The 17,833-nt window shown below is 40.8% G+C and overlaps 1 protein-coding gene across 1 annotated transcript in view; it reads right to left on the bottom strand.

Annotated features, from left to right (window-relative positions):
* Window positions 1–17,833, bottom strand: part of diaph2 (diaphanous-related formin 2) — a 350,084-nt gene that overhangs the window by 41,494 nt on the left and 290,757 nt on the right. The window contains exons 28-29 of the mRNA XM_072395385.1: window positions 7,733–7,825; window positions 5,487–5,552 (exon numbers count right to left, since the gene is read on the bottom strand). Coding sequence (XP_072251486.1) covers window positions 5,487–5,552; window positions 7,733–7,825 — 159 coding nt within the window. The remainder of the gene's footprint in view (window positions 1–5,486; window positions 5,553–7,732; window positions 7,826–17,833) is intronic.

Here is a 17,833-nt window from a genome sequence, read left to right as displayed (position 1 = left end):
TGACAAAATAGCTGCCAGGGTGACCACATTGGGGTCGTCCACATCAGGATGATAACACACAGAGATAGTGATTGTCACAAATCGGGCTGGGGGACAAATGAGAACAAAGGGATGTTTATGAGCATCTCCTTAAAGACAATTTCACTTTAAGTAATTTAATATCACCTGTTCAAACAAAAGTCACATTAGAGTAGTTAAAAGAGAAAGCAAAAAGTTCAAATTCAAGACTAAACCTTCCCTTTGGGATTTTTTATTTGTCTTTTTGGATACTCCTCCCCTTTCTCTTTTAAACTTTCATGAGGGAAATTCAGTGATTTAATCTTCATTAAACTTACAAGCGGCTCATTCTCTGCCCTGACCAGCTGAATTAACAGTTCGGCTTCGAGGAATTAGACTTGGTCAGATGATTTAATCCTGACATCATCTGTATCATATGTGATTAACAATTTAAAAAAGTTTATCTCATGAACTTTAAATACATTTTCTTCATCCTTTACAACTTTAAAAAAAACTTTGTATATCTCTTTGAACAGGCTTCGTTTTATATAGAGCAGAAAAGGGAAGTTTTGATGAACTGACTTGTGAAGGTGAAAAAGGAGACTGCTGCAGAACGAGTAAAGGAGAAAGGCCCTGGTTTGGGATTGTAATGACATTGAAAAGGCAGTAAATAAATAAGATTGGCTTGGTTCTCTTTGAAATCTGATTGATGTGTCTTTTGGGATGCCCCCCAGTATGAAAGACCTACTGAGTCTGTGGCTTTCATCCCTGACCGAAAATCGATGAGCCAGGATGTATGAGAGGCCCCTGCTCTCTACCCACCAATCTCCTGCCACATTCCCAGGTAACTGTCTCATAAGAAAGGGAATTATAGATAGAGGAGTTGGATAACTCATCTTTTTGTAAAACTTCATTTTCAATCACATTATCCATGGGGGAAAATAACAAAAATACAACTTCTGGATGCATCTAAGACTATACTATACTAAATTGTAGTTTTCTGTCTTTCTTGGGTGGTTTTCCACTCTTTGGGGAACAGTATGTTGGACGGTTCCATTCTTATGTTCAACTGCTGTAAAACCTAAAAGAAAGGGTTTTGTTGAGAGGAGGTTGCATATAATTGTGGATAAAGCTACTACATGTTGTATATCTGGGCACATTTTGACTTTTTATGAACTTACGAGAAAGGAGGAACTAGTCTAAAGCCAAGGTGAAGGAACTAGTGAGTAAAGCTCAGTTATTTTTATATTAAAAAGAGTTCTCACATTTTTTAAGTACTTTATAAATAAAAAGGGGAGCTTGAATTGATCTATTTGTTAATAAAACAGTAGCTTTGTGCAGATTTGGGAATGCGATACGCTGAGATCCATCATTACTCAAAAGAAAATTTACAAATAATCTTTCTGAGATGAGACTGTAACTGAAACTTGGCTTTTCTGGTCTCTATCAATCCATCCTGTTACTGCGTGTTGAATTAGGAATGGCTGGTGTAATTGCATAACACATGACTATGGCCTCTGGGGTTAGATTTTCCATTTTACACAAAGTGGAGACAAGGAAATAGGAAATGCTTCTAGAATTGGGTGTAATTGTGACTGGCGGCGCCTAGAATTGTGCTCAGCCCGACACTTGAGGTAGTCTGGTTAAGTGTAGTTTAGCCTAAAGGATGAAAAAGAACAGCATGCTGGGTTTAAATTAGCTCCTTTTGACGTTAGTGAAGATTCTTGTGCGACTCTGACAGAATCTCTCTGGTGCTTGCTGCTCGTTTAAGAATGACAGGAGGTTAATCAAGCTTTAAAGCATGAGATTACAACCGACATGACGAGTGGGATTGAATAGATTTGGCAAACTGTCTGATAAAACTGCTACAAGATCCTTTTTTTACCAGTAAATACAGGGACTGAAATGCTGTCAGTCCCCCGAGTCATAGAGAAATCACATAATGCGCCAAATGAAAGTACATAATTGTTAACACTGCTGGTCTAACCAAGACTACACCATTATTATTTAAATTATAAAGAAACATAACCACTTTCAACCACACACGTCTGCGTTTCAACACACCAGAGACATAACTGTCCATTATTTTTCTTGAAAATGTACCCCCCCCCCCCCCCCCCCCCCACACACACACACACACACACACACATACACACACACACACACAGACACACTCAAAACTGTGAGTTAACATTTCAGGTTGTCCACCATGTGTGTGAGATAAATGTCCCCCTATGTTCTGTTGCAGTCGAATTAATTTCCAGATTCCATTTAGGAAAAAAAAAAATCCATGGAGTCGGCATGTCAAAAGGATTTTCTTCTCTCATCACCTTAGAGCAGAGAGTCCATGCAGCTGTTTATCACACCAGTATTGTGCTCCATATCAATAAAAAGGAAGCTGCCAGTGCATAATACATGCAGGTGGTTTTGCAGAGGTATTCAATGGGGGGGGGGCTGAGAAGAGTTCTATGAACAATGCTATGCAGGAAATTGAACCATCACATTGATTTTTGTTGTGACAAACAAAAAGACAAAAACGGTTCACAGGCATTGAGAATATTTGATAATATATCATTTGTATTTATAACCAAGGACAGGCACCATGGGTGGTCAAACACAGTTTTTCTTTTTTTCTCATGATCGTAATGGGGAGATGCAAGTTGGACAAACATTTCTATTAACACTTCTTACCTTGCCCACCTCGTATCATACTTTGGGTGCCATTTTGATGATGAGTAAGGTAGGACAGACATTTTTCTCCTTACCACATCAACACGCTTCTCATGTGGTTCTAATGCCAATCATCCCAAATATACCCGCAGATCACCTCAACTGACATCTTCATGGCAAAAGACTCACATTCAGAGCTTCCCAGACTCCCAGCTTAAGACTCTCAGCTACAGAAACATGCTTTTCCTCCCTATGCCTTCTGGGACAAACAGTCTGGTAATTACATTGGTAAATTGAGAGCTTCACTTCTTTTTTTTCCCTCAGATACTCAAATGAATATCTTTCATTTGGAACAACAAATTGCTCCTACGACACATGATATTCAAGTAAAGCAGAATGACCAGCTGACCTTTCCGAAGAATGAACAAGGCTCTATCCCTGTGTTAGAACCATACCTGCCATTTCTACCCACCAGTCCACCTAATTATCCTTCCCACTGTAGAACTACTGTGTACTGGGTGGTGCCCTCTCCAGAAGCCTTTCAGTCTGTAATCTCGGGGTTCACAAGCAACCCCGGCAATTTTCACTCCGTATTTCTCCTCTGGGCAGCTCAGCAAATGGCTGAACAGCTGCCATCCAAAATCTTTGATACAAGATCTGCTACAGTGTGTTCAAGTGATACTACAAATATTCAATTGGTACCTTCACATTATGAGTGCTAGCAAAAGCTTCCTCACCCCCAAAAATGTAAATATTCCACCTCTTTAAAGGCAGTTTCTGTAGCAGGGTGACAGTTTTCCACTCTTTAAAAGCTATAACTAAATGTCTAAATCTGAGAAGTATTGGTTTAAAGTTGCAGAACAAAACAACTTGTGGCTCTTCTGGGGTCTTAAAAAGCAAAACATATTACTTTTATCGTCACACTACACTGAATCCTGACATGCATGCTCATCAGGTAATAAACCAGCACAATGCAAGGCACTTGGACATGCGCAACAGCAACAAGAAAAACACTTAACAGCAAAACACTTGCATACTGTGAACGTCAAGGGTTCTTCAGAAAGAGAAATATCTGGTGTGGTGTTGCATATCAGTTTGACATTTACCACAAATACATGGTAAAAGTAAAATAACAAACAGAAACAGTGTGAGTGGTGAACACATTTCAGTCCACAGACCTGTACAGCTGAGTAGCTTCTAAACATTGCAACAAGACAGGAAGTGATATCATGCTGTGAGAGCAGGGTTTCCCACACAATGCTGATACCTGGGCTGGCCGCCCAAGTATCTGTGATGTATTTTTATTTCTATAATCAAAAGTAGAGAAATCTAGCGCTGTTACAGCGCTTCGATTCAGGCCTCTGCCCCTCTTTCTTACAGACCTCTTTCTTTCTCAGCCCCTCCCTGCTTAATGCAAACACCCCAGATCAAGACAAAGCCACAGTGGCAACACTTGCCACTGTTGCCAGGCTTAGCAACTTTTAGACTTCTATTCAAAAGCTTTCAACACCTTTTCTGCAAAGCAGCACTCTGTGAAAAATGTAGCAACCTTCTGAACAAACCTTAATTACATTCTGTGCAAGCCTATCTGTCCCTTGCGCTGCTCTGCTCTACTTCAAGCACAGACAGGGAGACCTTGTTTATTGAACCAATATATATACTGTTATAAAAATATATTATATAAAAACTGTTCACAGAGTGTCAGAATGAAAAAAGGTTGACACGACAGCTGACAGGCATTCTATGCCAACCTGAATTAACATTAAATTAAAACTACTATTATTGAATATTATCAACTTCTCCCTTCCATACCGCCACAAGTATATTCTCATTCTGTGGGAAACACTGGACTGTGTAGGCCGACATGTAGAGAAAGGAAATTAGATGACAACTGCAGCCGCTCCGCAATGCAAAGAGAGTGCTGAGTGCATTTCTCTCAAGTGTTATGATCACTGTGAGCTTTGTATTAATGTTACAATATTTATTTTATTTCATGGGTCAAACTCAAGGGCAACTTAACATCCACACTGCTGTGCATAATGATTTTGGATTTTAAAGGTATTCAGTGTAAGAGTTGCATCGCGTCACTGTGCAGTCGAAGCAGAAATGTCCTCTTTGGTGTTTTCTGTTCAGTTTTCTGCTCCTCCTGTACGTTATGATATGATTCTTTGATGTAAAGCAATTCATTATTGGTTATGAAACAGGGTGGTAAACTAACTACCATAAATTTGTTTTGACATTCTCTGCTTGTGACATTTGCTCTAATCTCTGCTGCTAATATAGACAGGACAATTTTGTGTGTATGTCTGATCAGAGGCCATTAGCAAAAACCACAGTTGTTGTACAATATATTTCCCGATGGACCGCGGGAATTTTACCTGATGCAACACCTGTAAAGTGGCAAGGACTTAAAATCACATGCCGTTTTTCGTCTTCATTTTGTGGAGAAGATATATGTGAGAAGTGAAGTATTACTTAGCACAGTGCAACACAGAGTGCGTTATCTACCGTATAAGCACAACTTATAATGCCTGCTTGGTGTTTGAGACTTACTAGCTTATAGGTTTTATTGGACAGTGATAGTGATTCTTAACTGTTACGCCCGTCAGTTAAACATGTTGTATTTTTGAAATGTTCATAATTTTCATTGTTTAGGTAAATCCTACTTGAAAAACTCAGCACAGAACTCTGCATTGTTGGAGACAAGCTCAGTTTGTGTGTTCTGACAGGAAAAAAATGTGAGTTATTCAGCCAACAGCACAGCATTGTGAAGCAGCACAGTGTTGGGTCTGGGTTAAGACGTAGTGAAATTAACACACCTAGTGTTCTGTTACCATAGTTAGCACCCGGCCACCGAGCGGCTGGACTGGAAGGGCTTTGATCACCTGTAACAATGTTGGTGATAAAAAGAAGGAGGGAAGAAAAGAAGGGAAGGAAGGTGAAAGAGGCAGAGAAAATGCATCAGAAGTGACATTTTTTAGATATTGGCAGAACCACTCCTCAGAAAAAAAGAAAAAAAACCTTCAGGTTCAGGTTTGCTGACACACCTGCACAAACAGTTAGACACTGAGACACAGGTGCACAGTAAACCCAAATCCAGAAACACAGGATGAAGCTGCCTGTTTGTTGGAGAGCAGCATTATGAGTGTTTGAACAAGAAGGAAGTTTGACTGTTGGACACCTGTATGTTTGTTCAGATATTCTACATATGATGTCAAAACAAAATATCCATCCATCGATGCTGTTCAGGGTTTACGGGGGATTGAAACGTATCCCTTCTGTGATTGGGTTATATACACCGTGGACAGGCTGCTGCTCCACCACAGCACTAAACAAAGAGACACCAAGCATGCTCACATTCATACCTGCTTAAGATGCTTTTATGCTTTTACCTGCTTTTATGTTGGAGTGTGACAGGAAGTGACCCATAAAGGGTTTGGAAGCACCTGACCAACTTGTTTTGATCCCGTGCAAAACGAGAAGACTTTCACTGCCAATTAGAAGCCACTCAGGACACGACTTTATAATACACTATATCTAAACTTGTCAATGTCAAAAGTACCATATTTTGGGCCAAATTTAGTATCACTTAGCTCTTGACACAAACCACATTTTGGTGTTAAATAATTACTGTCAGTATTTCCTATTATGGCTTAGGCCTTTTTGTGCCTGAAAGGCAGGGACGTGTGATTTTTGTCCCTGTTCGTATGTGTGTGAGTTTTCCTTTCAGAGAGCAAAATTTGGGTTGGAGATTATTTAAATGAATCTCACAGACTTATTTACTAAGCTTTGTACTCATGCTTCACTGCCTATTGCGGCATTATTTACTGCCAGCAAAAAAGCATGTCTGAATGTTTTGAGCCTGACACGGAGGAAGAGGCACAGGTATTGCACAACAGCAGCCAGAGAATGTGTGAGACAGAACAAATTCTACATTTATGTAAATGTATCTGTAATGCCCGATGAAGACTTAAAACATATTAATTGCCAATTTATTTTTTTGTTGAAGGAAATTTAAGACAGCCAGGAATCTCTAACTAAAAGGAATCATGTAATGTTTGCTGCAACACAACTCTTCATGTTGTATTCTATTTTTTTTCTATTTCAATTAACGCATCGTTACTCGTGTAGCTGGGACATTTTCACCTGGGTTGTTCCTGAATGCAGGGAAAAGCCATCTCATTCTGGTATAATCACTGTTTAATGATTCCCAGGGCTGGACAGTGGGCTGCGGTGATAGGTGGTTGTCAAGTAAGTCAAAGAGGTCTTCCTTATTATCCCTTGGCAATATGTCAGAATTTAACAACCTTTCCTCACGTAGGTGCAAAAAAATAACTCTTGTTGATTCATGGTGTTGTAGCAACAAGAAACAAGATGTGCCTGCATTGCTGACAAATCACAAATTACTGATTATCAACAACAGTTTGAAAGACACTGGCTGTGCTTTTAGTTTGTAGATCTGTGTCATTTTAGATCTGTGTTAAGCATTGTGTACTATATCTATAGCAAAATCATCCCCCCTGATCATGATTGCCAGTATGGAGTTGGCAGCACCTGTGGCCCCTCTGCAGAACTCTGACTTGCATATCAATTGACCCTCACACTCCTGCTAGGTGGTACTCCTCTGGGCATGGCCCATTCATCATGGCTGAATGGAATATGTTAACACAAGGATTACTCTAAATCAGCTTCTGTCCTATTGCTTAGTGCTTCATGAATGGGAAAGGGACAATGCATTTCCTTTGCCCTTCACTGGGACACGCATGTGATTGTTTCTGTGCAACAGACAGATGTCTGTCGACACACGTTACAACTATACTTGTTCGTGAATCCTTGAAACAAGTAACAGTACAATAAGTTATTATTGTACACTTACAAGCATATTATTTACATATGAGAGAGGAAAAAGTTTCCTTTGTATGATGTTCAGCAGCAAAGTGTGTTTTCCTACGCATCAAACCTTATGTGAAGAAAAAGACACGCCATGTTTACTGTGATGTAAACAAGTGACAGTGACAGGAAAGGAAAATTCTACACCAGCACGCCATAAAGAGTGTTTTCCTACCATTGCGCGGTGTCCGTTTTCGCCGATCCCGGAAGGCTGCTCCGGACTGTAGAGCTTCCATTAAGCTATCCATCACACCGGTTTCATCTCCCTCTGTAACACAGCAGATACAAGACACAATGATGTTTTTAGGAAAAGATATACATTGACCGAGCTGCATGTAGTCCATCTTTACATGTACTGATAAACACACATTTGCATGCCTGCCTCAAGGTCTAATCTTAGAAATTGTGCTGCGAAAGCACTTGAGTGAGTGTGAACAATCACCTGACATCAGAAAGTGCTGACATTTTAAATATGCTTTAAACACTCCTTCAAGGTGTGTGAGTGTTGAGAGAAGCCTGTCGCCCAGGTTAGTCCTTTTTTTCCTTTTAGTAAACAGCTGGGGCAGAGTGAAATATACTTAGTTTAGTTTTGAGGAGCCTCAGGATGAAAGCATCCAGTGATGGTCATTGACAGATATTCTTTCTGTGGCTAACGCAGGGAAGCTAAGTGCTCTTTACAAAGATTTAGTGTGGAGCCGCTCAATACCCGGGTGCTCCATCATTGTTTAGTCAATGACACTGGGACCAGCCTTCGAAAAATATTCCCCCTGCCCACCATTCCAGCTGTCCTGCGGATCCATGAAACCAGAGAAGTGGAGGCACCAGCATTAGACGATTAAAGTGCTATAAGCCCAACAGCATGACGAGCTGTACCCACACTGTGCACATACAGCATTCTGCTCAGTGGTAACGGGGTTCAAAATAAGCTTAGGTTCTATATCTGGGTCATCTATCTTTACGCCTTAATACTAATGAGTCAGAGGGGCAACCTTTTTATCATTCTGTTCCAGAATAGACATTATTTTAAACTAGGATCATTAAGGTGAGTTATTCTGGAGCTGGGGACTTGGCACTCAATTCTTTTGCATGTATGAGTGAACTAGCTCTTCCCCAGAGTTTACGATTTAGTTTTTTAGAAACATGAGTTTAGACAACTGCTGGTTTCAGCACACAAAACTTTCCCAAGTACGAGGGCGATCAATATTTTGTTACATGTGTGCTCAAAGGGACAACAGTCGGGCAAATTGAACCTATGAGTAAAACACCTGGACAAGGGGTGGTGCTCGATTAATCTAATCAAATGGCCATTACAACAAAAGGTGAAGTCTGCACATGTTGGTTCCTTCCCCTCAGCAACAAACCACCCAACTTGCAATCACTCACATAAGTAAAAAAAAAAAAAAGAGACGCTACAACCAGAAATAGAAACATGCCTCATGCTAATTTTAAAAAAGGAAGAAAATGAAACTCTTAAGTCGTGCCCGCTAATTTTACTCTCTATCTCATCGCTTTCTTTCTTCCTCGAGTCCTTCCCAAGGGCTACTTTGAAATCAAAGTATCTGTTCCGGCTGTGTGCTGTGCTTAAAAGCAATCCCGATTAAATCAAGCTTAATTAGACCAGCTTTATCTGAACAAAACCAAAGCTGAGCCAAGTAGTGCTTATCTTGAATTGCAGCACTACACCTCCGATAGCACGCTCACTGGTTTAAAAAGGGAGAGCACGGGTCTCGTCTCCTGTGGACCTGAGGAACAATATGGTGAACAACTCGCACTTCCATAATTGTATCAACTCCCAAGATCCTCAGCCATTTCCTCATATGTAGGCTAGGGAGGACACATTGTGAATTTGACAGGAAGTGGAATGTGTTAAGTGGCAGGTAAACATATATCTGCAACAGTGATGCTACAGGAAACTTTCTGACAGCTCCTTCTTCACTGCCTTCTTCATGTAGACCTGAACATCACAGGGGGCACCTGACACTTTGATCAATTTGTCCTACTTCTCGCTTAACTGTAGCACAATTTATCATTTGTAATGGCCAAGACTTGGGAGCTCTGGTAGACCGGGTTTCAGGACAGCCGACAGAAAGAACCAAAATGACTAAAATGGGAAGCATACTCCCCAGTCACTCCACAGTGCTCAATTAACTATGTCCTAAGCTGTCCAAGGCTCAGACTCGAGCAGCGAGAAATTCTCCCAAATGAGCCTTCAGAATGTATGAACTTTTTCATAAAACCATACAATGCGTGCATTTATTCTGCAAAGACAGGGTAAGTATTTAGTCTGAAAAGAAATAAAACTGAGTATTATTTGACCACACTTATTTTAGTAATCCTCTAAGAAAACTTTCTTAATTACTTACTGTAACATTACCGACTTTAGCAGACATTTCTGCCTTATTCCTCGAATTCACTCGTCTTATTTTGAGCTGTTAAACCTAAGCCAAATATTCATCTGCTTCTCATTAGCAGCGGTGGTACATTGCATGGTGGGGAATTACAGAAAAGCTAACCTTTTATGCCCAAAGATCTTCCTCAAGAGGAAAGATCCCCTCTACTCACAGGAAATTGCTTTCTAAATGGGTTAAGATGGGCTAAGACCCAAGACATTGACAAACCCTTCCAGTGATGAAACACCTTGGTGGGCACCCTCAACCGACAACCCTGGGGTCCTTTAATGATCTTATTAAAGCTTGTGGAAGTGAGGAACATGGTTGTGGCTTTTAAACTTTTAGGTAATTTCTTAAAAAGTTAAACCTTTATAAGGAGAAATAAAGCTCTGTGAAACTTTATCTCCCATAAAGATGGCACACTATATATCTCTCCCTGGTCCCTGCCTACCTTGAATCCCTCACTCCCTCCTTATACTTTACCTGGATATCTGGTAGTATCTGGACCCAGAGGCTGTGCCAAATGTAACTGTGAGCCATGGGGATTAGCTCAGTTTGCAATATATTTACAAGCAGCACTATCACATTTTCTAATTAGGAGGAGCAACAAGAGCAATATGCTCTCAGCAGGATAGCCATAAAAACTTCACACATCAGATTAGTTTTTTTGCTAAGAAAAAAAAAACTGCTGTGATTCACCAGTCACCAATCCCAGGAGCTGAGCACTAAGTTGAATGTCGACAATAGCAAAGGGAGGAGAGGTAGGGATAGGAAAAGAATAAGCACAGGCACTTTAAGTGTCACCATCAGGGAGGAAAACTGTAAAGAAAAAATGAGGTAGAAGGAGGAAGAATGCAAGCAGGGCGGCGCATGTGTGGCAGCAAGGGAGAAAAGTGAAGAGTTTCTGTGGGTGCGGCGATGCGTGTGGTGGAGTGGGTTATTGAGAGGGAATAATTGAGCAAGGCAAGACACAAGGTCATAAAACATCTTTCTGGATACTTGACAACTTGAGCTCTGTGACATTTAATTATTTCTAAAACATACACTGCAGTATGCAAGCACAGGCACATGAACCCTCATCCACAGTGAGAGCTGCCACATGTTTTGTATCATGTTTGTTTGGCTCCTCTTATCTAAGCTAGGTGTTTAGTGTAGAGTCTGTTCTGCCGTTTTTCTGAGTCCTTTTGACACACAAAGGCAGTAAGAGGACTGGACAGACAGCTAGAGGGAAGGAGATGGAGAGTAAACTGTCTAATGTCAGCGGGGTGAAGTAGGTTTGTGGCAGCTCATGGTAAAATCAGATGAACTGCAGGTTTCTCACAAAGTTGTATGGAAACCAAATGCATGACTGGCTATGTTAGCGCGCACAGCAATACTTCAACTGGCTGCCTTTTTTTTTTTTTTTTTTTAAATGAAATTATAGTCAGTTATGATGCTTACACGAGTTGAAGAAATCATATTTCATTGATATTCTTGTTAAAATGTTGTATAGTATAGTCTGATTAGAGACTCATTCTCACACTACATCTCCTGTTGACACTGCAGTGTTTGTGCTCACCCAAAGCCTTCATTACATCCATATTCCTCAAACCCCAGAGCAATAAGCAGGTTTCTCCTTCACCCCAAAAGTTTGTTCTTTTTTCCCCATGCCCGTTTCCCCACTGTTCAGCACTCACTCCATCAGAGCCTAGTGCTTGTGTCGCAGCAGGTTATTAATGGAATATCTCATTGTGCGAGTAAGGTGTAAACATGTATATATAATGCAGCTAAGATTGGCATATCCCACATTATTTAATTAGGCTATGATCTTAGCTGTTAACATGGTAGTCTTTTAAGACGAGACATTGATTGGGTTACTATCAGAATATGCTTCAACAAACCTGTTGAAGTCTCCATACAAACTGTTTTGGAAATCAACGGAAATAATAATAATTGTAAACACAACTCTTTTTTCCCCTTAGTTCTGTCATTTTATATCAGTCAACTACAACACAAAGAAAATAACAGCTGTGATCTCCAAAAGATAACAAACCTCATAAATCAAACATCCAAAATCCTCCTCTTACAATAAATAAATAAACGGAGGGAGATTCTGGCCAATCCTTTTAAACACCAAAGCTACGGCACTCCTATAATTATACAGTGGTGTCAACAAAGCCTGTTCATAAATTCCATTTGCTATCTGTCATCTCCTGCATGTTATGTGGAGAAAAACACGCTGGATCGATTGAGAACTCAATTTCTGATGGCTCACATGCAGCCCTGATGATTCATGAGGGAAAAGAGAAACAAATAACACTTAGAAATCTAAGAATGTGCTGTCTTGTACGTGTGGGTTTCTTATATAATGCCTCAAGTGAAACTGATAATATCACTGGCAAGTTAGTTGAAAAGATTCAGTATCACAAAGTATTTTTTTAGTAGATGCATATTGTAATCTATCACAACTGCAAACAGTTTCCTCTGAATATTTGTTATCACAGCACTCTCCTCCTGAACCAATTCAGAGTCAGTCATATGAGAGATGTCTATTACCCTCCACTATCCATGAGCAAATTCTTGAGTCTAATTTGCTCTGTAATGAGATCTAATGAGAGCTTACAGGCCTTGTGCTTGATAAATTAAAGCCACTGTGAGAGGAGCACAGTGAGAGCTTAACCTCACCCCAGTCACCCTCCATGACTCCAGTAGAGAAGATGAGAAAGAGAGAGGGGGAAGAAGAGGAGAGAAATAACTGTATCCCTTTTTTTCCCCTTTGCTAGCTGCAGATTGTTTTTGAACACATTTGAGCCCATCTGTTCCTCCACAGACAGTCACCTGTGCAATTAACCTAGACCATTAGCCGTGAAACAAAGGCCTCAGTGGAAGGAGGGTGGTGCTGCTTTATGGCCAGGTGGAGAGACTGCAACCGCACTTTCTTTTAATCTCAACCTCTATCTCTGCTCTCACTTGTATGCACCTGGCTCTGTGTTATTTTCACACGTGAATTCAACCTTAGGAACCTAGATGTACACAGCCACCTGCATTACTCAACACCTCCTTCGTCTTACTGCTCTGTTTCCTGCTTACTATCAACTTGCCCTCCTTCCCTGCTGCCCCAGCAGCTCCTAAGACCCGGCCAAACAAGACACCATTACTGCCTGAGAGAGCACAGAGAACACAAGTGCCCGAAGCACAGCAGTCATGCACCTGTTGGATATGTTTCCTTTGTTTTCCCTGCTCTGCTATTTTTTTATCATCTCCCTGCTGTCCAGCCTCGCAACCCTGGCAAAAGCTGCCATGACCTGAGAAACTTTTCACTGAGACCCTAGTCTGTAATTTGCAGAACTCTGTGTGTGTATGTGTATGCATAGATGTTGGTTCACTTTAGATGGAGGAGGAGGGATGGAGATGGAAGGGTAAGATGGCAAATAAAAAAGACAAACTTGATGAGCAAACCCACTCATGTCCTCCCTAACTCAATTACGAATGCTCCCACAACACTCCATTCCAGGAGGAAAGGCAGTATGGTTACTGCATTACTCCCTGTTTGGCGCCAGGGTCAGGGAAACAAAAAACAAAAAAAAAGGATAGATGTGGTAGAATGTCTTGAAAATGGCAAAGGCAGATGTGAGGTGAAAGGTGTGTCACGTTTCCTGTGCATGAAGTAGAGACTGTAGTGTTGGACTCTGGCTGACCTGGTCACTGCAGGCCTGGACTCGCACACAAAAAAAAGCAAGATGTCCTGACAGAGAGAGAGACTGGGAAAAACGTGCCGAGAAGTTGGATGTCGACAAGGGAGATATGAAAGTGGATTAGCCGCCGTGGCGATTTGCATTCTGTGGTGGAGCAAAAGCCCCAGCGATGCCCCGAATAGCTGGGTGCATGAATAAGTAAACAAACAAAAACAAAAATAAACCCTCCATCTGGATGGATGCTGCCAGGCCCCAAGTGAGAAACAGTAGGGAAGGGAGGCTGGGAAGATGGGAAGTGGATGGGGGGGTACTTCAACACAACCATCAGTTCACTCTTTCCTCTGCTATCACTTACTTCTAGTGCCCGCGGGTCTCTGCAGTTACCATACTGCTATCACCATCTATCCAGTGCTTTTGGCTAGTTTGCCCAGTAACACCACCAACACACGAGAGAGAGCTCCAGCTCAGCACTGACAGATGTTAAGCTGACACAGTTTCCCCCCCAGCCACATGGGGTCACGATGCCAGGGTGCCAGGAGGGACATTGGATGCTGTCCTCACAGCAGACTGGACCACTATTTCCCCTTTTCCATAAGCAAAGTACTGCTAACATTAGCTACAATATGGTAGGTCCTGACCTATATTCATTTCCTAACCTCCCAGCAGACCTACATGTTAATGGTGTTTACTTTTAACCCAGCTCTCATCAGATTCATGCCAGGGACAAGAGAGAACATATAATTTGAATTTTTTTACTTGTGCTTGGGTATGCAATCACTCCTGTTTACATACAGTTTGTTGTAGTTATTAATTTTTATTCTCACATCTGGTGCAGTCTGTGTCAGTTTCAGACATTTTAGTTTCTTAAGGTCGGATCCTTCAGAAGGAATTATGTGCATTGTGATCAGCCGCAGGGTTTTTCTTAATGCTACCACTGGGAGTTTCCAAATCCTACACCTTTAATTGCTTTACTGTAATAGTCATCCTTCCTGCTGCTGTTTCGCATTAAAATGTTTTTCCATGCAAACAACTTAATGGCCTTTATTAAGAAGAAGAAACAGGACACACAGTTTAAATTAATTGGCAACAACAATATCAAAAGGGAACTTTTTGATATTGTAGCCACAGTGACGGGGATTTTTGTTGCAGAATGGTTAAAACCACAAACCTCGAAAACATTACCAACCCTTTTTACTTTACTTTCTTAGGAGAGCAGTATCTGACTAAACACATTTACTGTACAGAGATTTAACACACGACTGTAGCTGGGTCACTTAAGCAGATTAGGGTTAACAAAATGAAACAGACCTGAAAGAGGTCCTGGAAGCAAACTGGACTGCTACAAATATTCCAGTGTGGATTTGTGCACATTTGGTAGTGGATACATAGTTTTAGAATACAGATCAAGATAAGATCTGAACCAAACCCCACACGGGCTGTTTGCATCAGAGGAAGGCGGTGCCGTCTGGGAGAGCTAAATGGATTTGACAATGGGATTTGGTGGTCTTTGTAGTGAGGGTAATTAGGTTTGATTGACTGTAAAGTGACTGGTGAGGTCCAGATCTGGGAGGGGAAATGATCAGATGCATGAACCACCCACAAATTAATGAGATTCAACTGCGCTTGAGAGGATTTTGCCAAGAAGAAGAGCTGTCATGAAAACAGAGACGTTGGAAAAAAAACAAAAAAAGTCTCAATTCCTTAACTTTGGTAAAAACTTAAACTTGCAAACTACTATCTTTTTCAGTCCAAGCTTTTCTTTGAAAGCAGGGTAGTTTTCATAATGCTGACACTCATTTGCTGGAAATATTCTAATCAGGAAGAGTAGTATATGACTACTTTATTCTTACTTCCACTTGCAAAATGATATTCTGCAGTCAATAAATTCCATTTTTTCCCCTTCCACTTGTTTATGAATAAGTTTCCTTTTCTAAAAGTCTAAGTTCATGCTGCCTGGTCTTATGGGACTAAGCAGAGATGCAACCGTGCACAAGCTCTGTGCCGTTGTTGCCTGAGGGCAGATTCTGACTAGCGATACAGCACAATCTAATATGCTGTTATTTATTAGAATGGGTGTATGACAGCAGATAATCCTGGCGCCCTTGTTCCTGCCTTTCAAGGTAATTATGGCATTCACCAATCCATAAGCAGCAGTTGCAGACAATGCCTCGTTCCTCTTGCTCTCTAGATCAGCACAGCTTAGATACAAGGGCAAAGAAAAAGCAGTTTGCTGAAAGTCTTGCATTACACTCTCATGATGCCTATAAACTGATGTATACAAAGACGCCTCCTTTCTTGTAACTCACAGACTTCAATGCCAGGAAACAAAAATTAACACTATAGAAAATAAACAGATGGCAGATTCAGAAACATTGTTCCATATATCATTGTTACACTGTTGAAAGGTCTGTCCTCGTTTGTTATATGGTATATATCAAACATGAAGGTCAGTTTCAGATCTAACATCGACTTCATTTTCTGAGTTAAGCTGAGAAATAGCAAAAATCTCTCTCAGAAACATTTTTTAATCTGCTTGGGGTGTCTGACCTTCACGTCTCCAAAGCTATCTCCTCATATAATATTGTTTGTCATGTCTGCTGTGCAGGGGAGACACTATGCAAACTTAGCGAGCCAACCTGTCCACCCCACCGCCGCATGTCAGCGCTCATCTATGATCACCTAGCTGGCATGGCTGCGACGCAGGTATGTGCCGGCCTACTGGCAGCTGTCAGTGTCACACAAAGCCATCAATTCACAGCCCCAGCACTGTCACTCTGTCAGCCACAAGCAGTCAGCCGGCAGCACAGAAATATGTCAATTTAGTTTAGAATACCACACTTATACTCACATGAATTCAGAAAATTTGCTTTGGAAAAAAAAAAAATAAATAAATAAAGCCCTCACTGACAACTGACAGAAAACACAGCGATGACGACATGCTAGAATGAGAGTCAGTACAAGTTATCTTAATAAAGCTTTCAACTAATAAAAAAGAGCCACATTTTACTTTTTGCGGATCCTAAATGTTTATCATGTAGCAAATGTTACCCGAGTATTATCATAACTTATCATAACACATAAGTGATCCTGCACAGAGATGCATGCCTCTGCTGTGGAGACCTCATCTAACTAACCTCACTGTCCTATTTTGCTCAGATTTAGTAAATGTGTTGCTTTCGTTTTTTTGAGAGGAACCCACTTTTTAACTGTGCAAACATACACCATTTCATCCTCGACAAGTGAAAGGTTGACAAGAATGATGCATAAATAGAAGCTGCAGGCCCATCATTGTCAACATGCCAACTGCTCTCTGCAGAGCATCATAGAGGCACGGAGACCATATCCTAGCAGGCCTGACTGAGAGGGAAGAATGCCTAAACAACTATCACCAGCTCAGAAAGTGGAGATTTGGAAGAACACTATCATTCCAGAATAAAAGAATATAGTGCAGCAACAATATTTTTGGATGGACTTACTTTGTACAAAAACAATACCCATTGCATGTGCTTTTGAATGATTAGGAAATGTTCTCAACAGCTATGTTTGTGTCCTTTTTCTATGTCCAATTCAGACATGTGGGCGCATTGAGTTTTAAACATGGGGATAGACTCTGTGGTGTGTATACAACTTCAAGATGCTGTGTGAAAAAGATAACAATAAAAAGATGATGAGAATGTCTGCTCAATGGCTGCGTTACAACACACACCACATTTATAACAAACAAAATATCCCCATATAGCAACCCAGTGTATGGATAAGCATCCTTCTGCTGTCACCAAGCTGTTGCAATGGATTGAGGTGGCTGGATAGGCTCCAATCCACCCTGTGAAAAATGATGCAAGTTAAACTTAATCAAAAAATAGCATCTGTGGAGTGTTCTCAGATTAGAGTTTGCAAGGTTTTCATAAAACTGTGTTTGATAATTTATAGAGCTTTTTTTTACAATAAAATAGTTTTACTTTGAGAAGACTGGGACCTTAAAGATGTTGGATATCAGTCTACGTGTGGAGTGAACTGAGAGAAGTTGGTATACTCAAAAGTTGTTGAAAAACAAACGGACCACTATCGGTGTTCTTCTAAAGTTGATGTACTCCATGCTGCTGGAACTCGTAGCTAACTGAAAACAACTGGAGACGGCTTAAGTTTAGTTTATCTGTGCTAGTTGAACTGAACGATATGTTCCACTTGTTTTTTTTCTTTTTCCCCCTGGCT

Source organism: Leuresthes tenuis, unplaced genomic scaffold (genome assembly GCF_036924035.1).
Source record: "Leuresthes tenuis unplaced genomic scaffold, fLeuTen1.0.hap1 SCAF_11, whole genome shotgun sequence".
NCBI lineage: Eukaryota > Metazoa > Chordata > Actinopteri > Atheriniformes > Atherinopsidae > Leuresthes > Leuresthes tenuis.
The sequence above is the reverse complement of the archived record's forward strand: the minus strand, read 5'-3'. Positions and strand labels throughout refer to the sequence as shown.